The 26,943-nt window shown below is 38.8% G+C and overlaps 1 protein-coding gene across 1 annotated transcript in view; it reads right to left on the reverse strand.

The window, feature by feature from the left end:
• The window catches only part of MAP2K5 (mitogen-activated protein kinase kinase 5), a 138,448-nt gene that overhangs the window by 45,902 nt on the left and 65,603 nt on the right, over positions 1 to 26,943 (reverse strand). Inside the window, exons 14-16 of the mRNA XM_009280409.2 lie at positions 26,850 to 26,900; positions 23,076 to 23,147; positions 9,745 to 9,774 (exon numbers count right to left, since the gene is read on the reverse strand). Of these exons, the coding sequence (XP_009278684.1) occupies positions 9,745 to 9,774; positions 23,076 to 23,147; positions 26,850 to 26,900 (153 nt within the window). The remainder of the gene's footprint in view (positions 1 to 9,744; positions 9,775 to 23,075; positions 23,148 to 26,849; positions 26,901 to 26,943) is intronic.

Consider the following 26,943-nt stretch of genomic DNA (forward strand, 5'->3'; position numbering starts at 1 on the left):
TTGTATTTGCTGTGTTTTTACTTACTGCATGTGATAGTTTATAATTTGAAGAAGCAGGGCAAATGATAAATAAATCTATCATGTTAACAGTCTGTTTCTCAGGTCACGGAATATTAGTGGTATCTGGATAAACTACTCCATAAAACGCATTCTCCAAATGGCATTTTTTTTTAGGTTGGTTAAAAATGCAAAAGTTTGCCTCCTGCTTCATCTACTATTTAATGAATGCCTCTGGTTATGAAAAGCAACTTTTGACAGACCATCAGGTTATATTTCTGTCTCCATGGAGATACTTTGGACGGGAAGTGGCTGAGAAGACCTCTACCATCCCTTTCACATTATATTCACAAGCACAATCAACAAAACTCAAATGAATCCACCCCGGGTAACTTAGAGGAGTCACTAGCTATAGCTTTAATTTTTGCTTTTACTCTCTGGAATTAGGACTTGCCCTGGAGCTCTTGTTTGAGAGATTTGCAGGTGACCCAGGGTTAGATCTTCCCATATCAGTTAACAAATTTTCTCTTTACATATATACTGCTTTTCAGGCTAGTGATATTTTTTTTAAATAGAAAAATACATATACCAACAAATCATACAGTTATGATTTTTAAGGGAGGCTTCACAGTAGAACATTTATTTTCCTAATCCAGGAAACTGTGGATTTTAAAAGTACATATAACTTACTCTTAATCTTTACTAATGAAGGTTAAGTTTTATTGAACAGCAGAAACGACGAACATCTCCTATTGGCAAATGACCAACACAGACTTGCTTTGTCTCTGCCCTGATATAAATGGAAAAGGAATACGTAAGCGTACTGCATTTCCACATGGTCTTCACCACCATGGGTTTTTACTCTTCCTCTGGAATGAAAGCATGATCTTCAGACATATTTTACAAAGTCTTGCAAAACTGAATAGTTATACTTCTGAAAGAAGTCAAAGCACCAAAGCCAGGAAGACTGACCCCACTAATTTGTTCCTGACATTCTGAACACCCTCCCCCAGTCTGTGGGTTTTGCAAATGGCAAACTTCAATCACTGCCACAAAACAGAGGACAAAAAAAAGGATAAAAATAATTTCAAAATAAAAAAAAGACAATTCACAACAACCTTAATATTAAATATATTCTTACAATTATATTACGCTGGTTTTCCCAGAGGTCTACAAACGAATTTATATAAAGAGATTATTTCATCCACCATTGAACTGCAGCCACTTGTCACAGAAATCTGTTTACCAGAGTTTAGTAACACAATTCAACAAAGTGGGCATGAAAAACTACACACTGTTGAAATTATGGAGGGAGTGTAAGAAGCCAATAATAACTGCTACACTGGAGCAGGACCAGGATGCTCATGCCTCAGTCAGCAGGAATGTGGGACAAGCAAGTCTTAGGAAAGACAGTAAATTTAGCAAACTGCTGTTTAAGACCTTGTTTCAGGCATCACAAAAAGTGCAGTAAGAAGAACAAAGGGTGGTCAGCCAGAAACCAAATAAAGGCACAGGGTTTAGTTCTAACCAGTTCTTGCTTAATGCCACCCATGTTTATCAAGTTTAGTGAAATGACCATCATGCTAACAGAGAGGAATACCGGGAGAACCTAGAGGATGCTATGGAAGAGGAAAACTGATCACAGCTGAGCAGGAATAATGTCATGATGCTAAAAAAAGAAAAAAAAAGGGGGGGGGGGGGATGGAAGAGAAACTGACCACAGCTGAGAGGAAATAATGTCATGATGCAAAAAAAAAAAAAAAAAAGGGGGGGGGGGACAGGGGACACAAACACCATAGTGGGATGTCCAGGGAGGCAGGGAGGCTGAAGTCACAAAAGGTTATCCTTTCTCCATGCAGCACCGGAGTGCTGTGTCTAAGTCTGCGCACCCCCTGAGAGCTGCGGGCCAGTTGGAGAAAGTTCAAAGAAAAGCCACAAGAACAGCCAGAAATCTGGAAAGGAGAGACTGAAAGAACTGGGGTGTTTAGACCAAAGACAGAGCAAGGACGACATAACCACCAACGCTCCTGCATCTCTTCCTCATGTTCGTTACACACACAACTACCACTATACTCTGCAATGAGGAAAACCAGAGGAACAAATCATTTAAGGAAGCAAGTGCCTCCAAGAGCCTCCAAGAGCCAGAAGTGTTGAAAAGCACGGATGAATATCCATCAGGACTGTCCCTCCCCATAAGCACACCACTGCAAGTCCCTTCTAGCTTGAAACAAAATGGGTAAAAATGTCACTTGCTAAAGCCTGTCACGGGAAGCCATCTAGAAAAATCCCGAGCTTTCTCCGAAGAGCTGCAAAATTAATTGTCATCACTACACATAACACAATTCTAGGGGCAATGAAAGGAAATAACCCAAAACAACAAAAATTTGGGTATACGAGTTAAGTTTTCTAACTAAACTGAGGTGCTGAGCGGGCTTGGGCAATGAAAGGCACCACGCTATGCGATGAGCATCCTCTTCTATGTCATTCGACTGACCACCACAGGTAGCATTGCACAAGGCATGTTGGAAACACAGCCCTCAGCCTCTGGTGGAGACCCCTGCATTAGCAGTCCATGGACATAGCGAAGAGCAAATGTTGGGACCGCTACGTCCATCTCCAGAAGTGCCTTACAACCTCACAGACCAGTGAGGAGCAGGTACTCTCGCTCCTCAAACAGGCCAAGAGCCACAATTAATTTCTGAGCTCTTACAGCTGCACCCTTGGTAAGGAAACGGACAAAACGGAGCAGGGATCTGCTGCACCCTTGTCTCAGTTCACCTCCAGTTCCTGGGTGACTTGGGAGGAACCATGCCTCCTCCTCATCCCAGCAAAGAGAGCCTGTTCAGAGCGCAGAAGATGTACATTTTCAGTAAATCCAGTATTTGCTGACAGTTTGCAAACGGCCACCTAAAACAACCAACCACACAAATCAATCCACCTACAGCTAGCTTTCTTCCTAAGGAGAGCCGATCTCCCAGGTTTAAGTTTTCATTCAGGCAAGTCATTCAACGGCATGAAGTGCAGGAACTGTAATTGGGAGAGATGTTTCCTTCCAAGCACTACAGGAACATCTCCCATTCCACAGAAGCACCAACTCACGCAGGAGATCCTTACACGTCTGCAAAATCTCTCAGAAGAGATTTCAGTATTTCCTCCTGGATGGTTTTTTTTCCCCCTCCTGGTAAGTAGCTCTCATGGCAACAAAGATCATTTCATTTCAGGATCTCGCTCAACTTCTGCGGTCAAAAAAGTCTCAGCACCGTCAGTCCTGTGCTGTGAAGGCAAGATAACAACTGCATGGAGCAACAAAAGGGCTCGCTGCATTAGGCCGTTTTCTTATTCAGTACAAATTGTGAAGGGTGACAATGCCATAACTAACTGGAAAACACAAACTTACATCCTGACCGTGAAGATGCACCCACGGGTGATTATCTGTAGTAGTTAATTTTCCCACTGTAGTAAATCGAACTATTCACAGGTTTGAAGCTGATGTCAGCGCGACCAGGTATGAGGTTTTACACAAGACAGGGGAACAGGCACAGAACACGTCCTGGAATGATGGTCACAAAATCACAGCCTAATCCCTGGTCCCTCAGACTGCCTGTAACTGTTAGGGTTAGAAAGCAAAAAAATATACATCGGTCTTCCAAGATCGTAAGCTAATAATCCACTCTTAAAACGTATTATAAAATCGGGATTTTCTTGTTACCTACATTTCCAAGCTTGACCATATTATTCAAACAACAATTTTACATTAAAAAAAAAAAATCAGACAGGAAGTTTAAAGTAAAAAGAATATAAATAAGTCTTTATACTTCAGGTTCCTAATAGAGATTTTTTTTTTTTCTAAAATATCTCCATTTTCAGAAAAGAAAACACCTCTGGAAAAACTAAAACTAAATTCAAATTTTACAGCAACTTTTTAAAAGTAAGGAGAAAAAATAATAAAGCAAAATGTATCTGAAAGATACATTAAGAAATTGGTAAGAGTTTAAAATAATAGCAGATGACTTAAAATATTGCCAGTGATTTCTGGAATATATTATAAAAGCAAAAATATTTGCACAAATCTATCATATTTAAGATATTATACAATAATTTAATTCACTTTTTTTGCATTAGCATTTGAACAGTGTTTAATGTCTTTTAAATGGTTAGATATAATGATATATGTGGAAGAAAAAACATTTCTTTCTTACTAGGAAACATGCTGTAACCAATCCTCAATTTATTCTCACAAAATAAATGAATGCTTAAAGGATGTTTCTGTCAATTGGAAAAACAACAGTAAAATGGCTACTTTACATGCCAAGTTAAACTAAATATTTTTTTCCTTGACAACCTGCTTACATTTAAATGAAACCAGGCCAAATTTGGTCAATAGTATGGATTACATATAACAAAAAGGAACTTAGACCACGTTAATACAGGGATCAGAAAGCAGCAACTTCATTTAAAACCATGCAATTATTTAGCAAACTAAGATACAGCAAATAAATTAATCTGTTTTAAATGGAAGCGCTTGCACAGTAGCTTTTTGACCTATAATTAAATCTTACTTGCAGAAATCACAGCGAGGGTAGAATTTGCTGATGAAAGAATAAAAACAAAATCTTGCAAAACCCCCCCAGCTTTGGTATCTGAAATAATAATAATAATGATTAAAAAAAAAAAAAAATTGCAAAATCTTTTCCTGCTGAAAAAAAGAGCCGTGTCCCAAAGCTGGTGTAAGTCTGCATTGTCCCCTGATCTCCCTGGAGCAGCAGAACTGATTTGCTCCAGCTGAGGATCTGGCCCAGCACACGCAGAATATTCTGCATCGTCTCTCTCATGCTTTTTATATGCTGGGGTTTGGTGAAAATACAAACCTTTCCCTAACAGGAGGAGCAAAAAGCAGATTCCTTTCACCAAGGATTTTTCACCTGTGTATTTTCTTATAAAGCAAACCAATGGCAGGTCTATAGTGAATGCTTTCTTGGGCTATAAAATTTCCTATTATCCACTTATGTTTTCTTTGCAGTGGGATTTAAGAATGCCTCTTCCTTGAGATGAGTAGTATGTCATCATTTTGTTGAACTAACAGGCCTGACAGTCTTGTCTCTCCGAGTTAGAGACACCAGTGCTCTGTGCTCGCATTGCTGGTAAAATGAAGGTGAAAAATCTGGGAGAATAAAAAGAAAGGGGAAAATCTAACTATAACTAAATTCTTTACTAATTCATTCCCATTATTTATCATGCTGCAAAAATAAACTCTTTATATATATATAAAAAAACCAAACCTGAAATTAAGGTGTCTCTTACTTTCACTACATTTTGAAATAACTTACTTGAATCCTTGGATTATATATCTTAACAAATATCATCTTCTGTATTCATCATTTCTCCTGTCTTTTTGATCTTTTTTTCTACTTATCATGTTCTTTATTTGAAACAGATTTTTAACAGATAATCTTGATCGTTATAACAATATCTTGCTTGCATTTTATTCAAATAATTCTTAAAAACAGCTTAAAAAGCCGTTTGGAATAACATCAAGCTCTCCATCAATCAAATGAAAAAATTCCGCTGGCGGTTGTATAAACATCAGATCAACTCTGATGTCTTCAAGGATTTCAGAGTGAACCATAAAAAACTCCATTAACTTCTGACAAAGAATGCAAATTAATCACAACATGGGGTGAAATGAAATTAAAGGCTCTTTTCTAATCAATGACAAGGCAGGATGAAATATTTGTTACTCTCCACGTTCAGGCTGCCGGGATGCTCGCGCTTTCCCCGCACATCCCAAATGCAAGGTGTGAGCACAGATTCACCCAGGGTAGCTGTTTAGCCCTCCCCATCCCTACAGCTATCTGCTTACAAGTCGCCCAGATTCACAAAACACACTAATCATCTGAATCTCAGGTGCATCCAATTTGTTATTCACACCCTCCCGGTGCCAGTGAAAAGCCTGGCGTAGACAGATGCACCAGGAACCTTAAATGACAGTTTTGGCCTCCGGAAGTGCGATCGCTACAGCAAAATCTAGTACAGCCTCCAGGTGAAATGTCTGGAGCTCCATATGGAGCAGGGAAAATTAACAACAAGATGAAAATCGCTGTAGCAGCGGGGAGCCTGAATTTAAAAAAAAAAAAAAAAAGGAAAGAAAAAAAATTTAAAGATGAGGAAAGAGAAGTAATAAATTAATGGGGTGTGAAAACATTCAAAGCTTTACAATACCGGGGGCAGTATTTGCTCAGATTTGGTGGGGGGAGCAGTGGGGCAGGAGGGTGCGGAATGGGGGACAGGATTTTTTGGTGGATTTTTTTTTTTTAAACTTCAGGTCATTTTCATGTAATTTATTAAGCAAGGCTTGGAATTGTAGCCAAAGGAAGGAAAACATGTCTCTAAATGCAAAAGTATCTTAAATACAGTCGTCGTAATCCGCACTTTCCTATAGCTGATTAAATCCTCGGCAGCTGAGTACTATTTCTTTGGAATATTTCCCTAATGGATGCAGCGTCCTTTTAACATCCTGCTTTGTATAAAGTTTGACTACAAGCCGAGAATATTTAGTGGGCAATTCTTTTCATTTCTCCTAAATTGCATTATCATTAAACAAGTCATTGCCCCCATCGTGGTTTTATACAATATACTGAATTTGAATCTACGTGATTAACTGTGTCTCGCAGTTTGCTCAGCCACTGCACATCTTTGGGGTTCCAACTTAAAATTTAATTAAATGTACTGTGAGGTGCCACGGCCTTTGGGTTTTTTTTTTTACAGTTCATTCTGCACAGAAATGTAAAATCAAAATCATATAAATTAAGGTCAAACTTTTAAAAGAAATTTGAAACTTATTTTCTCTATGTGCCTTCTTCAGATACCTAAAAAGCTGGACAGACTATTGGCTGGCAACTGGGTTTGGTGAAAGGCGTTTCCTTTCTTTTTTAAATGTTTACGTAGGAAAGAACTTTATTCAAAAGAATATTTTTTGTGTGTGCGTGTGAGCGCATGCACCATTCCTATTAGTTTTAATAGAGTTCTGCAAACACATCAGGGGAAGAATATACCCTTAAGTGCTTACGTTTGTATCTACAGAAAATCCTATGAGTGTCATACCCTGCGACTTCCAAAAGGAGTTTTACATTACAGCGAGCAAGCGATAGCACATTGCAATACCATGCCAGGAAACCAAACAACAAAACAATGAAAACCGTAACAGTTCTAGAAATTTACTACATTTTAAGGATTAGAGTTCCCTGTGCAAAGTTTTTATAGTGGAAAAGTCTGTTCTTTACTATTTGTTATTTCCTTGTTCAGATCACTACCTTTGGCAGTTAGCTACAGATTATGACGTTAGCTGCATATCAAGAAAAAAAAATTTACAGTAACTCTAAACACACCCATAAGCAACTTTACTTACATGAGTAGTTGCTTGCATGCTTAAGTGCTTTCAAGGTAAGACTTTATTGTGAACATAAGATTAAATAATGATAGTGTGACAAGTAAGTGTTAGCAAAATAAATACTTATAAAAAATGTGAAAAATGAGAAGTGGTAAGTTCTATCATTAAAATATTCTACTAAAGGCCCGAAAAAAAAAAATCATCCTTTAGTCTTACTGGCATATTGCAGGAGTCCTGAATTTCCACACTGCAGTGATTCCCTCTATAAATCTTATTCATTTAAACTGAATTTACACACACCATTTGTCTGTGTCTTAAAAATAGAGAAAGAGGAAAAAACATTTTTTTTTCCCTAGCTACAGCTGGAGACAAACATTCATTTGCAGAAAATTTCAGGTGTTCTCAAACGTGTATTCATACTTTCCATTTTCAGAGAGAAGTAACTTCAAGTTATTTAGGGACAAATTCTGCAAACACTCATACAATTAGCTTCGATCATTTGAATAGCCCACTGAAGTGAGGAGGATTTACTCAAGTGAGTGACTGCAGAATCAGGCCCTTACCTAGGGAGATAAATAGATATTTAGACATTAAAAAAAACCCCTACTAATTATCCCCCTAATCAGAGTGGGTTTCTAAGGCTTCTTGTGACCAGCTATGTAAGTACATGTCTAAAATACATGTTCTTCACATAAAAATCCTTATGAAAAGCAGTTGCTTGAAAAGCTTAATAGCTACATTTTAAAGTTTCACCTCCTCAACTGTTTTACATTAAAAATATATACAATTTCATGGACTACTGACTCGCCAAATATTCTTTTACAAACCCGATCTGTTTTTTAATTAGAATAGCAAAAAGGATCTTAAACTAGCAATCATGTTTTGCTCCCAATTCAGAAAACAAATTTTTGTCTAGAATCATACATAATGTATGCGCTCTAACTTCCTTCCCCAAGCTCCAACACTTCTGTGAACAGAGTTATCTTAAATTGTATCCCACGTCACTTTGATTTAGTGTTGTAATACACCATCTACAATAAACATCAAGACACTCGGCGAGCACAAGTGAGTATGCCAATGTATGGAGGACACTTCAACACAAGAGCTTCTTTTTCAATCCTCTCTTCAAAGGAGAGGGTACATTTTAAAATATGGATAAAATATGCAAAGTACGTTCTGCTAACCAGCTACAGCTCTCTCAGTCTGTAAACATTTTGATAGGAGATAAGAAAGTGAAAAATCAGTATATTTCTACATATGCAAAACCTTTGCAAGTCCATAAAAGTGTCAGGAGAATTTGCTTAAAACAGCTTATAAAAATGGGAGAGAGAATGAGTCCCAGCCTATTATTCAATAACCATGTTTGTGAGGCATCTGCATAATCTAACCATGCATAAATTAGTATGTGTATTACAACAGTTATTTGCATAATAATAGCAAGTTAATAGATGCTTAAAGAGCACAGACCAACACCACCTTTAAATCAGACATGCCTCCAGGCACTCTGATCTGTATAGACCAAGATGCAGAAAACAGTGTTCATAAAACATACGAAAACATAAAAACCACATTCAAATAATTCATTTTAGTCCCTGGACACTTCACTTTTTCCCCTCTCCCAGGAAAGAATAATTTGAGGAATTACAGAATAGTTTGTTACTATGAATTCTAACATCCATCTTGCAGTAAGAATTTAAAGTAATCATCAAACCTATTTCTGGATTGGTTGTTTTGTTCAGAGCTTCATGTTTTTTCAAGCATACAGACAAAGTAAAGTATTATGTGGTAACGCAGGGCTCAGCATTGGCCTAACCATTGCCACTGAAGATGGAAATAGTTTTACCACCAACTTCAATGAAACTGAGTTAGGTCAGTGGAAAGTTAGAAAATGCCAGTATCTAAATAAAATACTAAAATTAGGTCCTCTTAAAAGGGAGAATCCAGAGCTCTCTTAAGGATTCCATTCACATTATATTTGTGATTTGAGAAGATTTTAGATCATTGTACCATTATTCAAAATTGGAATTAAAAATTAAAATGTAAAAAAGGAGTAGATACACCTTCCTGCTTCAAAAGCACTGTTGTACATACTGGATTATTTTTTAATCTCACAACAAAACAATCATTAACATCATAATTTTCGTTGTCTCCAGGGAAAGAAAATCTAGAGTTTGGAAAAGAGAAAAAGAGAAAAAAAAAATATCAATAGAGACTTCTAAATGACTCCTTCAAGATACCACTTTTCAATTTAACAGGACAGATTTATTTGTATGTGGCTCAAATGTTCACAATTGCTCTCTGCACCTTCATACATAGGAATGAATGTCACAGTGGCAAACAGCAGTAATGAACAATCTTACCTGAGGATATGGAAACCTCCCAAGAGCAAGCTGGGAAAGGAAATAATATTTGTCTAGTTATATAGATTTGCATGGAGGGCACATTTTCTTAAAGAGAGAAAAGTACTCAACTCTTACTATTGTATAAATTGGAAAATGTCAGCAAAAGTAATTCTGAAAACACACAAAGAGCTGTATTTAGAATGGAGTCATTCACAACAATTACTCCTTGTTCTATGTTTCTGAATAGTTCTGTATTTCTCAAGCTCTTTTGTCTGTACCACTCAGTAACACTGTTTGATGCCCAAGTTCCTGAGGACTCTCTAAATTAAACCAGTTCAGCCTCAATAGCGAGGCCAATGACACTGACCTTTACTGATAATTATCTGCAATGAACAGGTATTGTAGAGCATGCACTGAACTCCCAAAGTCCTTCCTTAACTGGCTCAGAGTAAAATCTGGGTTACACAGCTGAGGTTTGCTTCCTTATCGGTGTCAAACCCAGCTAGGAACCTGTGAGTGGGATCTGGAGAGAGATCACGGCACCCACAAAAAGACACTTCGTCTTTTCTTCAGATCCACTTTCAATGGCACACGGTATCAACTGGATTTGTTGCCCACACTGTTTTATAAGCCAACTGATGCATTACTAGAGTATCTGCTAGTATCAGTATTAGACCCAACAACAATACTACTGTTGCCATAATGCCATAGCTAATAAATATTCCATGACAAATTCTTCATATAAGACTTTAGGTTTTCCCATTTGGTATCTGAACCTTGGAAATAATTTCAGCAAAATACAGCTAGTTTAGGTTATTTTGCCTACTATTCAGTGAAGTACAAGGGTTTTCAGAGCTGACACAGGCTCCTCCAAAAGGGCATTCAGAGCAGCTCTGTTCTGACCTGCTTTCTGGAGAAGCCCACCTCTCTCCAAGGTTTACAGAGAAGCCATAGTCAGACGAGCTTCTCTACACTCCAGTTAACCTTCGTGAATGCTCCCCTTACCAAGCTTCAGAAGGAGGTCTACCAAAAAGGTTACGGATGCACTGTTATCATTGCTTTGTCTGCATGATAAACTAGGTATATTCACGTCAGACTGAGCAAAAGCATCAATGCTGAAGGTCTAAGCCATCATGTCATGTACTGCAAAGGCTAAACCACACGTCAATGCTGGGCGGAAGCTGTTTCACAGCACCTGTATTGCCACTGATATTTGAGCTCCTCAGTGCCGTGGTTACTTGACCTAGCCAGATTGCAGCTGAGGCAGCTGTGCTAACTAACCTATGATGAAATTTCAGCCTGGCTGGCAGCACAAAACTATCCTAAGTATGAACAATAAGGCATAGACAGAGCTGTAGCAAGGTGGGGGAGTGATGGGGCAAAGACTAGTAGACATACTCAAGCCTTGCCAGTTCAGGAAAAAGGTCATGAGAAGGTAGTAAGAAGAAGCTGACAGCATGAGTGGAAGCAACCAGAAAACAGCAGAGATGGTGCCCTTTCTGCAATTCCAGCTGCTGTCCAAACCTAGTATCGTACTAGCCATTTGGCTGCAAGCCCTAGCAAATACAGTAAACTTCTTCCAGATCCTCAGAGGAAAGACATTACAGAAGCAGAGTAGGTCTTGAAGTATTTGTGTAAGAGAGGCACGCAAGAGAAACCCAAAGAGATGAAACCTTTTTTTTGGTGACTACTCTTAAAAGAAGCTTCCACAATATTGAGATAGTATTTGTCCTGAAAATCTACAGACATATCAAGTGGGTTCTAAAGGGGCTACTTGGTTTGTACAATATCTCTGAACGCTTACTTACTGCACAGACACATCCCAGTTACAGGAACTGCATATCTAAATTTCCATACATCACTGAAAAATCACCCCAATCTTTCATAAATATCTTATCAGTGGGAGTTTGCATAATGACTGAGGAGGAGCCATTATGTCTGCTATATCAGCATGGTGTTGACCAAGGATCCTTACTAGCAATAACATATGCAGTTTTTCTGAGACGTTTCTATTGTGCCACTCATCTCTCTGAAAGTTGTGATCTGCTTGTAGACTTCCATTTGGGGATCGCTGTGTTTGCTTGGTTTGTAAGACCAACAACTACAGAATGTAGAAGAAATCACGCTTACAGAAGACAGTGGAATAGGGAACAACATTAAGGTGACAAGACAAGCAAGATCTCTTCAGGTTCTCCGAAGTGATACGATTTAAGCTAGCTTCCTCCTCTGGGTTTCTTCTGTGCTTGTCTTCCAGGTTTGCCTTTAAGACTCAACTCTTTGGGGTGAATTTTGCCTTTCAGTTTTGTTTCTGGCGTAGCGCTGAGCGCAGTGCTTCTCTGCAGCAAATTCATCCTTGTAACAAACCAACCTGAGCTAAGCAGGCTTGATCGCCATCCTTTCTATCACCTGTGTCTGGTTCACAGCTTCTCCCAGTTCAGAGTGTCACTCCAGTCACTCTCTGATGGCAGGCTTTGAAATACACTGCTAAATAGTTAAGCAAAGACCCTGCGTTTTCTGTTATACTCAGTCTTAAGGAGCTACCTCAGCTACCAGGAGCTACTAAAACATACCCTTTTTCATCTTCTCTTCTTTCGGGAGGACCATCCTTAACTTCCAAGAAGCTGCTCGAGGTCCTAAGAAGCACTGCTGCTGTGATAGCCTATAAATGCCTAGAAATAAACCTATAAATGCCAAACACTTTTCCATGACCAGAAGCAAAAGAAATCCTGATTTTTCCAATGACTACTGACTTAAGAGTAGTCATTACAATAGCTACAAACTTGTAGGAATGTAATAGTTATCCCACTGTAGAACAAGAAGATAAGTATGGCTATATGCACAGGGCATCATTCTGCAGATCTTATTTAAGCAGAAAAATGACCACTGCCTCGATGATGAATTCACACTAAGCATTTCCATTCTCATTGACGATTCCTCTCCCTGACCACCACACGCCTCAGCAGGGGTCCAAAGGCAGCAGAATAATTGGGGAAAGAGCGGTTTTCTGCCAGACCTTAAGTATGGGGTATATAAATGAGCTTTGAAGAATCCGAAATGCATCAGGAACAAGTTCTTTGGGGTTTGTTAGAAAAGAAACACATTTCTCAGTGAAGCTGCTCCTTGACTGAGAACTGCAAAGCAATACAGCCACAGACCTACGGTGTGCCAGTTCTGCATCCCCCTGAACCATCACTCGATTCATCTAGTCAGAGTTGTTTCCTCCCTGCAAGATTGTCAAGGTATTATAAATTAAGAAACTTACCAAAGAGTATGTAATCTTCCCTGAAATAGCCTGCAGATATGTCACTGTACTAAATGTGTTTCAGATTTAATGAAGCTTTAATGTCCTTTTTAATTTTGCCTGTTTCTATATCACCAGGGGTCGAGCAAGGCAATCAGCACTCAAGAGGGTGGTTTGGTTTAAAACTAGGAAAAACTCATTTGCTTATGAGTTGCACTGTATTTTCTTAATTAAATTTACTAAGTAAAATGGTTTAAGTTCAGCCAACCAATGACCTCTGTATGTACATTTAGATTTATAAATAGCGTCACAGTTAAAGTAAAGGAAAAAAAACAACCAAAAAACAAACAGATTAGAGCTTCACTAAAGGGATTTTCATACTCCCTGTCATCTGTCTCAAGGAAGTCTCATAAACATATGCAGCACAAGCCCAATGCAGGATACAAAAAATGTAAACTACCAAACTAACACACTATCAAAAACTTATCTCCTCTGCATCTCCACGATGAAACTCAGGAACTTGCAATTTTGTTTTTAAGGCATTATAACAAAAGTACAATATTTCCATTCACACTAGTTAGGTTCGGGAACTGATCAGTATTTTATGTAGCTCTGGATATTAAGGAGGGGAGAAGGGAATGCTTGGACTTCAAGGAGCTGATTCTCATTTCCCTATGGATACCTTCCCACTACACAAGAACTGTAAAAACCATCATTTTAAAAAGGTCCAGTGAATTGCAATGCCAGCATGGTTGGAAATATAAATGAGAATCAGACCACATCAGCAAGAAATATGTCAGAATAACACTTTCCTACACCATTTCACTTTAGAGCAACTACATGTCTGTGGAGGGTTTTTTTGGGGGTGGTGGTGGTGGTGTGTGTGTTTAATAGTTTTCCATTTTGGAGCCGGGCTCTGGAGATGCCGAGCGAGAATGTTGGGAGAGTTAGGTGGCTAGGCAAGCTCTGAGCCCCAGCGTTTGTGGGGCTGTGGAAGGGCTGCCAAGGGAAGGTGAGGGCCAGCTTTCAGTCCTGGCACCTTTCGTGTGGGAGTTTTTAAACTATTACTTTCTTAAACATAGAGGCAGCCCATCAGAGCACTTAAAACGCTCATCTTATCGTGTGCAGTGAGGTTGTGTCCTGAAAAATGATGTGCACTTCCAAGTGCCAGTACCTGATAGGAGCCTTCCCCCAGACTTGGACAGAGGTGCAGATAGATGTATGGGGTGCACCATCGGATTTTAAACCAGTACTTGATAAACTGAGAAATAATCCCAGATTATTAAATAACAGAGAGGTACAGTGTGCATGTATGCTGATTTTTATCAAACTGTATCTAAAAACACATAAGGGAAAGCAAAAAGAACATGAGGCAGCCAGTTTCAGTAAAGGCAGGTGCCTAAACCCTCTGTACTGAGCAGCGACAAGAAGGGCTGGAAAGCAACTCTAACCTGTTCTCAAATACATCCATTTAACGTGCAGATAAGTGAACACAAAACTCAAATGATTTGTTGAAATAATGTAATTAACAATTTTGGAACTGAAAACAGAAATCCAGAAATCCTCACTAACAAACCGCTTTCTCTACATCGCTCTTTATTTGCCTGCTTGTATATTGTTAATAAGAATTACAATAGCAAATTGGTCTGTATCCTGCTCAGAAAGTGACTGAGGGAAGGAAGTTCAAACATATTTTTAGGACACCCAGGCAATAAAGTCTCCCACTTAGATTATTGTCTATGTTGTGCAAGTTGTTTTTTTAATTTACAGTTATACTGAAAAGCATGGGATGTTTTTATTCTTAATTTAGACACATTCCATGTTTCTCAGCATAACTGCAAATTGAAAATAAGCACTTACAATATCGCTAGTGATCTAGCTGAAGGAGGACTTTATAGTCTGAAATGTTCTAAAATTTGTTCTTAATTACCTTGTGCACATTTTACACAATTAAATTTCCATCCAAGGATTTTGCATTTAGATTGTGCTCTGCAGTTAAACCCTCATTTTATGGAAAAGCAGCCGCCACTTCGGAACATTCAGACACAGGAAACTTTCAAAATCAGACTTAACTACTGGATAACATAAAATTCCCTAGGTGAAATTTCATTCCAAGACCAATTTATACACTCCTAGATAGATGGCTTAAAATCACCTGAAACTCTGCAGGGTATGGACCTTAATAAATATTAAATACCTCAAAAACTACTCTAAGATTTTTCTTTCCTTCTAATATCAATTTCACTGCCCTCTTATTGCACAGTTAAAAAAAAAAAATCCAAAAGGATATAACAGCAATTTACCAGCGTTAAAGTGCTTCTGAGGTTAAACTGACAACAAAGAAGAACAGAAACACAAAGCATCTTGAAGTAGGGTTTCAATTAAATGTGCAGGATTTAGTAATGCAGGACGAAAAAAGAGTTACAAATTAATTTAATCTTCTGCCTATAGTTTGCAGCTGCACTCCAAAGTGTCTGGGGCTTAAGAACAAAGCCTTGAAAGGCCTCAGAGTGAGGAAAGCTTGCATTTTTAATGTATAACGCCATTAGCTGATAACTTGTGGAATCTGCGACCCCTGCGGAGGGGCATAAGAGCGGGTAACAGAGACTGATGAAGTGACATATTTGTTCATGTCTAGGACTATGAGGAAGAAGGTTATTACTAATACCGTCAGGCCCAACAGAAATATGCCCTAATAACCTTTGGGACATTCCTTGGCTTGAGCAGATGAGTTCGAGATCTCTCTACATAAAATATATTAAAAATCAAAGCCTAATTCACCTTAATTAAAGATAATTAGTTTCACTTTGACTTCTTTTAAATATGAACTATAGTAAATGCACTGCAAACTAAAGACTGCAGACAATCACGATTAAATTGCACATTCCTTCCTCGCCACAAATCCCTTATATTACCAGGCTTTTACCGCTACGTCTTCAAAGGTGTTGCTCAGAATAGCAGTGCCTTTTCTAACTGGAAAAAGGTGGGACACAGGCCTTTCAGGGACAATCTATGGAAATTGTCAGGTGCAAAATTCACACAAATGGTCCATAAAGATTAATAAGACTACTTGTTTGAGTAGAGAAGCTTCCCGCTTATTTGTTTGCTGGATTTAGAGTCAATACCTAAAGGAAAAAGATGTTAAATTCGGTTGTGCCGGTGGAAAAGCAGCTCAACTTCAGCGAAGCAGCAGCACCGCTGTTCTCCATCTCCACTGGCACGAGAGAGTTCATCTGCCATTACAAACCAATTAAATAACAGGGAAAGGCAGAGTCAACTGACAAACATTTCTAAATTTTTTACTTTTTAAAAGTAGAAACAGCTATTCTACGCAGTATAAGAAGAGGGAACATTAATCTATATTACATAATCCTACTTATTATGAATACACCACAGCTGATGTTATTCCTTAATTGTCCACTCATCTATCTACTCAGGTAGAGAACTGTATTATTTATTTCGCTGCTGCACAGACTGCCCGCAGTGGCCTAAGAGCAATTGCTGAGAAACATGATACATTGAGGTCTCAACCCGCGCAAACTGTACCTAAACTTACACTTTATTGCAGCTTAGTTCACAATCTTCACCTAATATAGGGTTACATCCCAGTGCAGCAAGCGGATAAATCATCCTGGAATATTACTCTGGCTAAGTTTAGCTGTGAGTGGAGCATATGTGCTTCCGAGTCACTGAAGCAAAGGCCCATAAAATACACTAATTACTGGAAGTTATGGTCACTGAGTGATTGATAGTGCTCTGCGAGGCAACTTCTCCGTTTTCAGCTATTCTGACGGGCCTCCCCCACCACACAGCAATTATTAATTCATGACCCAACCCTCAGGCACTGGTACCTTTACTTCTAATTCCGCTACCACAAAGATCGTGATACAGCTGGACATTGTCTGTCTTCATCCTGCTGGCTGCTGAAGATGGCAGACGAGGAAACGGAGCTAACGGCCACTGCTTGGAGAAATTGCTTGAAATAGCTCAAGGGGGAAAAAAAAAATAGGCCAGATTTTCCCTAAGAACAAGTTTCTGAAACACATCATTCCGTACAGAATGATTAAAACTACATAAATACTCTATGATAAGGACAATTCAAGTTATTGAGCAAAATTCTTTGTGTTACAGCCACTCTCAATGGCCGAGTGAAGCGTGCAAGGATTTGTCCATACAAGTCACAAACATCACGCTACTACAGTCCTTAAAAATACAGAGTAACGGGGTGAGGCTCATTGCAAAAAAAGCACTTTTTATTTTCTTGCTTTCCTTAATCCTAAATGAAAGATGTCTGTTACTAAATAGTCACACCCACACAATTATCAGTGGTCCACACAATTATCAGTGGTCCAAGCTGCAAGGCCCAAGGGCTCAAGGCATGAGTCTGCTCTCAGCCATACTTCATGAAACCAGGAAAAGGCCAGAAATGAAACATTTTCTCCATAAAGTTGGCTCCTTTTCAGGAAGGGTCTGGCCAAGGGCTGGGGCCACAGAAACCAGCGCTGCCCAAGGCCCTGCTGTTGGCAGACAGAAGATGTCAGCCCACAGAGATGGTAATCCAGCATTTTCAGAAACACTTGGTTTAAGTTTTCTCTAATATTAATATTATTTAGAGTGATGTGCAGCAACAAAGTAAACACCCATCACATCCCAGCATTGCTGCTTATTAGATGGCTGGGCACAGAAGTGAGGCTTGGGTTTTTTTATTAGTTTAGAGAAGGTTGGAATTCAGTAAGGAGAAAAAAAAAAAGCGGGGGGGAGAAAGAAAAAAAAAAAAGGCAATTTCAGACACATCATACTGTATCTACTGAAATGTGCCCAGATCCATCTAATGCATTAATGTAAGAACTTCTTGAATTCGCAGTGCAGGAATGGGGAAATCATGCTCTTCACATGTTTGCTTAACGATGACCTCATGCCTTCTGCTCCGAGCCATTCTCAGTGGCTCTACCACCACCAGCAGCATCACCATGGCAAGGCCTTTCCCAGTCTCTCTGGTTTAAACACGCAGAATAAAATTCTGCTCATTTCAAGCACACAAAAAGCAAGGACAAGTCCAGTAAGAACTGCCACTTGATCGGAGACACCTCATTTCAGCCAAGTATTTTGTTACAACATCAAGACTTCTGCTCTGCATGGAGATTAAATGCAAATTCTCATTTCCCATTTAAGCTTGACCCTTGCCATCTTCTAGTGGGCTATTTTAATTAATATTCCTCCTGCCTCTATTCAGTGTAGCTTTTGACACTGTAGGTCACTGCATGGTCCGTGTCTGCTTCCAGCAGTCACACAGACATTCACAGTTGCCCCGTCATGATTGTACCCCTTTCTACCAAACCTTCGCCAAGTTTCCAGTGCCACTATAGAAAGCTATGGTGTATCACCAAGCTCCAGGTCTCAGATTTCTCCCTACATCTGTCTACCCGCTATTGTTTAGGTAAGGGCATAAAACTGATGAAAGACCAACCATTATGTCCACACATAAGTGAAATCCTGCAGAAGACCAAATCGTGGTCTGCAGGAGTTCCTGCAGATCAGCTCACAATCTTGATCTTGAACCATTACCACCTCAAAGCTGATGATACGTGACTGACCACATATTTTAGACTCCTTAGAAAGAATTCTTCTGAAACCTCCTCTCCTTGACCAGATTACATATACATGAGTCTTTACATCAGTTTTATGCAGTGAAACACCTTAAAGATTGAAGTGCTTTAAGAGAATCATCTTAAAGCAGAGCTGCTTCTCCTGTAGCACCCTCTTCAAACATGTTCCTCCTCTTTGCCTTCATGGTCTGAGTGAGCTCTTCCTACATCTCCGTCTGTGCTCCCAGCCCAAGTGTGCTGAAGACTCTAAGACTCCATAATGCTGACATTGCATGCATTCAGTGTTAACCCCACTCAGAAGATATGTATGTGTGCCTGAAATACACGATGTAAGGCATGTTGGATATATATTGGTGTTCCTATATGTGGGAATGCACACAACTGCTGAAAATCTGTCATTATGACTGCTTGGAATATTGCTTAGAACAGCATCTTAACACAAATGTCACAAACAACTAGCAACCCTTGAAAGCTCTTGCAAATACACAGATAACAGCGAACTTTGGTGACCGAAGACTTAAAATTCTCATTTTGGGAGTTTTAAGAACTTGTTTCTAACATTAAAACTGATATACAAACTCCTTTTCCCTGAAGGAGAGAACACTGATAGTCTTTGCAAGAAAAGTTAATTTCCAAAGGAGGCCTGAAACACAGGAAAGTAGCTGTTTTTCTCAGCAGAGGACAGTGGAAAGTAGAGACTAGGATGTGATACAAAAGGAGGTGCAAAAAGTTATCATTAGCCAAGCACATGAGCTCATATTCTACTTCCAAAACTTACTCGGTTTGTGGCATAAGCAAATCACTTTCATTTCCTGCATTTCAATATAATATAATACCAATTCCACCCGCAGATAAAATGAGCCCTGGATCTCCTGGCAAAGATCTGCAAGCCTATACTTTGCCTCAACGAACAACTCTGATCACAGCTCAACTCCACTGCCTTCCCAAAACTCCCTTCTCCTCACCCACCATCTCTCCTCATGACATGTAGGAGACTCTGGTCCTCAGTGTTGTCTCGAGAGCATGCCAGCGCTCCTCAGCAGGCAGCTTTGAGATGGTAAAATCCAGGAGAAAATCAAGAAGCAACCCACTGTGGAAGCAGGAGGACCTGAGAACACACCAGCCCTACAGGGCCGCACCATAGCTCTTCTCACCCAGCTTCTTGTCTCTTACAGCAGTCTCTATCCTAGAAGAAGCGGCTCAGCAGAAGGTGACAGTAGTATACCTACTCCTCAAACACCTCCACAAAAAGACACCACTGGACAAGAATGCTGCCTATCAAAAACCAACAAGATGTCTTTTATCCCATTTTGGATGCTTTGAAGTTCACTTTTGGATAGCAGCCACGCGAGGTAGGATTATAGTCATATTGGAGAGTAAGAAGAAATATTAGGCAATCTAATTTATCCTCCTGTGCACGGTGTGGTTCTGGGAGGGAGACTGAATTGGTTACAGAATGCAAAGAGCACTCAAACTCAGCCCAGTCACCCTGGAATGTATTTTATGACTGAGTTATAAACCCCTGAAAAACAGCTTTTATAATGAAAATGCTGACACAGTCTTCAATGTAGTGACAGCAATGTCATTGGTTTAAATTGAACTTGCTTTGTCAACCCAAGAGCACTTAAATAAAACATCTAAAAACCTCATGAAAACACACAAACTATTTGTGATGAAACACTTTTAAACAGTTTTACAGATTATGTATTAAATTTAATTCACTTCAAAAAATCCTGAAGAAAGAAATGCAAACTCAAAAAAATGAAAGAAGAATAATAGTAAAAAAGCTAGCAGCATTTCTTCTTTTTTTTCTTTTCTTTTTTTTTTTCTTTTCTTTTGGCAAAGGGAAGACCGAACACCCTCAGACACCTCTTACGTCAGCAGGAACAAGAACGCTCACCATCTCTCAAAACTTAGGTGGTACCCACATCTAATACTTTCCACACTCTGCTACCAAGTTTTTTGGGGCAGTTTTCTTAACCTTCAAAAGTAACAGTTCAGTTTCTCATTACACATAGCTTTGCAGCACAGAAATTAAAGACATTTTAAAGGTTTAGAAGAATATTAAAGAAAATGAGAAGATTTACTTAGCTGCTATTTTATATTATCATACGTCAGAACAGCGCTTGCTAACTTGGTCCCAACATGCCATTTCTTTTAAATTAACATGCTATAACTGTGCTAGCTTGAAGTTGTAAGGATTGGAGTATTACACTGCTAAGTGGAGATGATTTTACAATCCTGCAGCAAATGCTAACTTCCCTTTTTAACAGTTCCATCAACAAGAGCCTAGGTGTCTCCGCTACCAATCCCCATGTCAATACAGTGTTACTTTAATGACAGTGACCTTGTGTGGCTCTTTGAGCATCTTCTTCACCTTTTTTGAGACATTTTTCTAAGCCACTGTCCTTGCTTTCATCATTTAACACATCACTCAAACCACTTCAATAAAACAGCGATCATGCTGAAGAGAGGTCTCGGAGGACCAGATGACATACCAATTAACAAAGCACACAGAACCAAATTGTTTTTTGTACATCTGGTTCAGAAGACATTCGTGGAAAGCGAGAGAGAAAAAAAAGTTGAGAAGGTTTAAAAGAGGACAGCAAATGCAAATTAAAGGAGTTTTCCTAATGTCGGCTAATACAATGCGAAATTCATCCTTCAAATCAAATTCACGACCAGCCAAGTTACCTGCTAGTAATCCTAAACTAAATTCCAAAGATCTTGGTCTATGTGGTAAATCATCATATTGCTGCTGCACATCGAAATACATCTTTTAGTCAGCAAAGGAACCAGTAAATGCTTGATCTATAGGACTTCTGCATTTATATCACTTTATTCCACCGTGAATCAGGAACAACACCATAGTCAAGTCTTAATGTAATACAATCTCATTTTAGCCCTTTGTTGGCTAGATTCATTTACAGACTGCAAGAGTATGTTCTGTATCTCTCCCAAAATTGTGAGGGCTCTCCAGCATCACAAACCATTAAAATTTGCAGTAAAACAAATGAAGAGAACTGCATCCCCTGTGACATGTTAAAGTATGTCATTATTGTAATTCAGAGTTAGCTTCCGTCAGACTCTGGAAAAGATTTACAAGATCTGAATGCAATGATTCAGCATTAAGTATTTTCATTTTGGTTTAAAACTGATTTGGCAAGGAATTTATTGTCTGAAAACATAACAATAGCCTCACCTCTAACCCAAACTATTCTATGATTCTATGAAAAGATGAAATTTGCCTAGACGCAGAGGGCCAGTACCAAAACCACTTAACTTCTATCTAATCTTCTGCTAAAAACATCAGTTGCACGTCACCAAAAGGTATATTCAGCTTCACCGTAATGATACTATATTATGCCAGAAGAGAAGGGAAAGGCACCTATATTTTTCAGTGAATCGTATCACGCCTTTGTCAGGCTATGCAAGAAAGATGATGCAAGTCATTGATGGTTTGAATGAACTGTTCTTATAGGAAGAACCAACTGCTCCAAGTAGGGGGAAGTTCTTTCATGGGACTGTCCTTGAGTTGAAAAACTCTCCTGAGAGCTTACTGCTCGAGCCGGCAAGGCTACAGGGCTTTCCAACCGTAGCTGGCTTGTTTGTGGCCAGGCCAGGCCAACGTGAAAAAGGCTATGTGAACATACCCTTCTGTCACCACCAGACCAGAGCTACCTGTCCCTTCTCCCGGACCAGACCAAGCCAGATCTGATTTTACTGGTCAATACGCAATCATAACACAGGCATTTCTACTCGACTTACACACGCCAGGTTATCTTTCCTATAAACAATCATCCATTTTTATAAAGTCACTGAAATTCATATTTCTTAAAACATCTGATGGAACCTAAGCTGAAAAAAACAACCTTTTTCCTGAATCAAAACTGACCTTGTTGTGACTAAACCTGCAGAAAGCGTGGTTTCTCCTGAATGACTGCATTTACGACCACGTTCTCTTTGAACTGCTTCATTTTGGAAGGACTTTTTCCTGCTTGAAACTATGTTTGTGAGAAATCTTTCTAAAAGCCCTTGTGAACACTTAAATTCACTTTATTTAATCACACAGGGAGAGACTCATACCATCATGGAAATATTTCTGTGAAGATTTTGCAAGGCCATTAACCAGCTCAAACCTTGAATCTGCATAACGCTATTTTAACCCTAATAATAGCCCACTCTGTCCTGGCCTGCAAAGATGCAATACAGAAACACCATCATCTTCAATCCCAGAGGTGTTGAGGCACTCATGTACCAGGCCCTACTTCTTACTCTCATTATTTATTAGAGGGTTTAAGATGGTTTATACAGAGGCTTTTTGTATCTAACCAAATTGAACACAGTAAGAACAAACCCATTCTAAATACAGCCAAGAAATTTAGCAATAGTTAAAACATGCACATATAAAAGAGTATACAAAGACTACATTAAAATATTTTGATGTTAGACTTCATTTGAGTCTTCCAATGTGCACATGAAAATGATAGATATTTGTATACCTCCATGAAGGAAATCCCTAGACTCCAAACGTCCGAATGAATTCCATACTGTTCTCCTGAAATCCGCTCAGGCTGCAAAGAGACGGAAAGAAACATCTTTTTGAGCCTAGCAAACAAACATACCTACTTATTCCACAAATAATTCCACAAGCCCAGGGCAAACAAATCAACTGAGAAAATGCAAAGAAGCTTAAAGCCCACCAGCTAAGCTGGCAGAGAGCAAATCCACTCTTCAAACATGACTTATTTATTTATTTTTGCCTCTTCTGCAAGAGCAAAGGACTTGGTTATGCTCAGACTCGTGGCCATGAATTGCTATGCACCTTGTGAAGTTGGCCTTGGCATTTGTGTTTGGGCTTTTTTATCCAACAAAAAAAGCCAATGGCTTGCACATGTGCAGCAAAGTGCAAAGTCAAGGTGTGGGAGTCCAACGGTATATACATCTACTGCTAAGCCCTTGCCTCTTCCGCAAGAGCAAAGGACTTGGTTATGCTCAGACTCGTGGCCATGAATTGCTATGCACCTTGTGAAGTTGGCCTTGGCATTTGTGTTTGGGCTTTTTTATCCAACAAAAAAAGCCAATGGCTTGCACATGTGCAGCAAAGTGCAAAGTCAAGGTGTGGGAGTCCAACGGTATATACATCTACTGCTAAGCCCAGGCACGGCATCAAGGTACGCTTGGAAAACAGACTCCTAATGTTGAGTCAAGGGGTTGGGGAGTAACTACAGTTCAAAAAGCAAAGTTGTTGAAGCCAAAAGAATCAATGAAGTCACATGCCAGCAATTTTATTTTATATGCTTTTTAATTTCATTTTTGACCTATAGAAAAAAAGACTTCACTCAAAACTATTAATAGCAAGTTCAATGCCTCATGAAAATAGAATGCTGTAAAATATAACTGCTAGTTTTTACTTGAAAGCTACAATTTAAGCATTTCCAAGGTCAAGTACAGCATGAAATGTAACAATAAAAGGCTCCATGAGACTTCTCTCCCCACTGTGCTGTTAATGCACCTGTCTAGCCCAACCACCTACGAAGCACTGCCTGTATTTTTAGACTTTAATAATCCAGAGACCTTTTTTAGAAAACAAACTCCCAAATTAGTGCCAGTCCAATGTGTTTTCGGATGTTTACTCTGCACTGCTAATCCCAGGTCAAGAGCTTTTATCGCAGCATGAATGTTAAGTAAAAAACACAGTGCAGCCCACATTATCTTTAAGGATAGCCTTCCACAACTGCCATAACCTAAAAAAACACCCCAGAACGTAACTGGAACAAAATCTTTTTGACTGAGCCTCATTTATTTTGAGCTGAACAGTGACCCAAAAATCTTATTTATTTTTTTTAAAGTTCATTAAGGCAAGCCTTCATTAAGTATAGTTAGCCTAGGTCAGCATATCTGAGAAATGTTTGCAATAGCATCATAAAGGGATATGATTTTTAAGCTTCCTTTTATACTGACAAAGATCCTCGCACTTGCAGATCTTTTTAGTGCAGATGAGACCCTGGCCTTTCCTGAGCCGCCAAATCAGATGCATAATTCACACTGAGCAATATTAAATTGTTTATTCTTCTGTTATAACAGTTTTAAACAGCAATTTATATTTAGAAATTATGTATTCACAGAAGATAGTGGCAAGTAAATAATTTGCAAATCTAAACAAAAAGTCTAGTCACGTGAATTTAAGAGTATGGAAAAGAAGATGAAAGTAAGAATAACACATGCATAAAGTAAAGTGTGCAATACTGAGCTCATCCTAAGGATACACAGCTCAAAAATATCTTCTCTTCCTACAACTGGTTACTTTTTTAATCCAAAATTTTTTTCTGTATAAAGTGGTGATGATTTTACAGAAATTTTTTTTTTTAATTTTAATTTCTCAATCAAAAAGCTTTTTTTCTTGTTTATTTTAAACAGAAACAGCAATTTTTTTAATGGTTTCAAATTCACTCACAGTAGGCTGACAAACCAAAGCTTATGACCTTTATTATTTTTTGATGACTAGACTATAAATTTGATGACGACAAATGACTCATTCAGCAAGCAAAACAATTTTAACACAAGAAATCAGATCAAGTACATTTCGGCTTAAGCTTCTCTTTTTCAATTAACAGACGAATGCATCACATTCATCCATAAACAATAAGAAAAAAAGTAATTTATTTAATGTACACCTGGGAAAGAGAACAGTAATCTTGATTTGTACACTAAAAGCATAATACAATTTAATTCTCAGACCTGCTTAAGACCACTCTAAGAGTAACAGCTGAGTTGGAAAAGTTGATTAATTTGAAGCTGTTTATTTGTTTGAATCGTTATATTCCAGTTCTTTTAGAAAACAGAGGCATAGAAATCAGCAGGCTTACTAGCAAAAGTGGTAATATAGAAGAGTGGATTTTTTTAATCTCTTTTTTTAAAACATTTTTCTGCACATAATATTCTGATGACACAGGATAGCCCACGTCTTTCTAGGATGGTGACATGAGTGTTTCAGAAGCTACATAATAAGTACACCTTGACTAGAAAAGCACTTAGCAAATAAATGGACACCCTGGCCTGCTTTCTTCTTACAAGAAAGTAAGAAAAAATACCTGAAAGTGATTAAAGGTCATGGATTTCTCTCTACTCTTTTCTGAGGTTTGAAAAGTACAAGTATCAACCACTTCGTATTGTTTGCACTTTTTTTTTTTTAAACAAGCCGAACACTGATTTTTTCCTCATTAACATTATGACATCCGTAGTTTGCGAAAAGAATTTTAATGGCCAAAAATAAAAGACAACAGTTAATACACTGCTTTAAACTGAAGCATTTAAGTTTTCACATCTGTTAAACGGAGAACTAAAATTAATCAAATTGATCTAATGGAATATACACACTAACTTTTGTAGGTTACTTTCAGACTGGCTCTCGTCACCATATTGATCTCAAAGACATGAACACCACATGCCAGGTGTCAGCTCAGCGAGAACTGCTAAACCCAAACCTCACATCCTAGCTAACAGCAGCAGCGTTCCTCCAAATGATACATCTTCAGCAATGGTTTACTTTGATCTAAAAGTGATGGGAATTTATGTTTTAACGTACAGAAAAAGGACAAAAGTAGTCTCATCATAACAAGCATTCTAACCAAAATTTATATAGAAAAGTGAAACATATTGATGACTTGGTATGTACGGTATGAAGATTACACAACATGCCATTTAATGGCCTAAAATTCTTAGTCCAAATATTTTAGCTTCAAATTTACATGGCAACTTCACATGGGAAACACCCACACAGGTGCTCAGGCATCAAGAAGTCCATGGGACTCCCGCACACGTCTAAACGCTTTGCTAAACTGCAGGCTCAGAGCAGTGGTTCCCCAAACTGTGGACAGCATTGGACCATCAGTGGTCCGTAAGGAGCTGCAGGCTGTCAGTGGAAAGCTGCTTTTTTATGTTGAACTGGCTCTCTTCTTTGTTCCCAGCTGTTACAATGCATTAAAGACAACTAAAAACACATGAAAGAAACACTTTTCCAATGTTACTCTTCCATATCAGCAAGAAGTGCGGTTGTCACAGAGCTGGCAGGTGAGCAGAGACAGGAAGGGAGTGGGTCTGTGAGACAGTAAAAGGGAGTTGGTTCGTGGCACACACAATTAAGACACAGCTTATGCTGGGGATGGGGAGAGATGAAGTTTGAGAATTGATTTAGAGCACATCCCGCATTACACAGAACAAGACTGTGAACAAATACTTCTATTTAAATGTTATTCCTGCATAAATCCACTTACCGCCATATAAGCATTTGTTCCAACATACGTCTTGGCTATAGAATTCACCAGCTATCAGACAAAACAGTCTGTTAGAACAATATAAAGATAATGT

This window comes from Aptenodytes forsteri, unplaced genomic scaffold, assembly GCF_000699145.1.
Source record: "Aptenodytes forsteri isolate BGI_AS27 unplaced genomic scaffold, ASM69914v1 Scaffold83, whole genome shotgun sequence".
NCBI classification, from domain to species: domain Eukaryota; kingdom Metazoa; phylum Chordata; class Aves; order Sphenisciformes; family Spheniscidae; genus Aptenodytes; species Aptenodytes forsteri.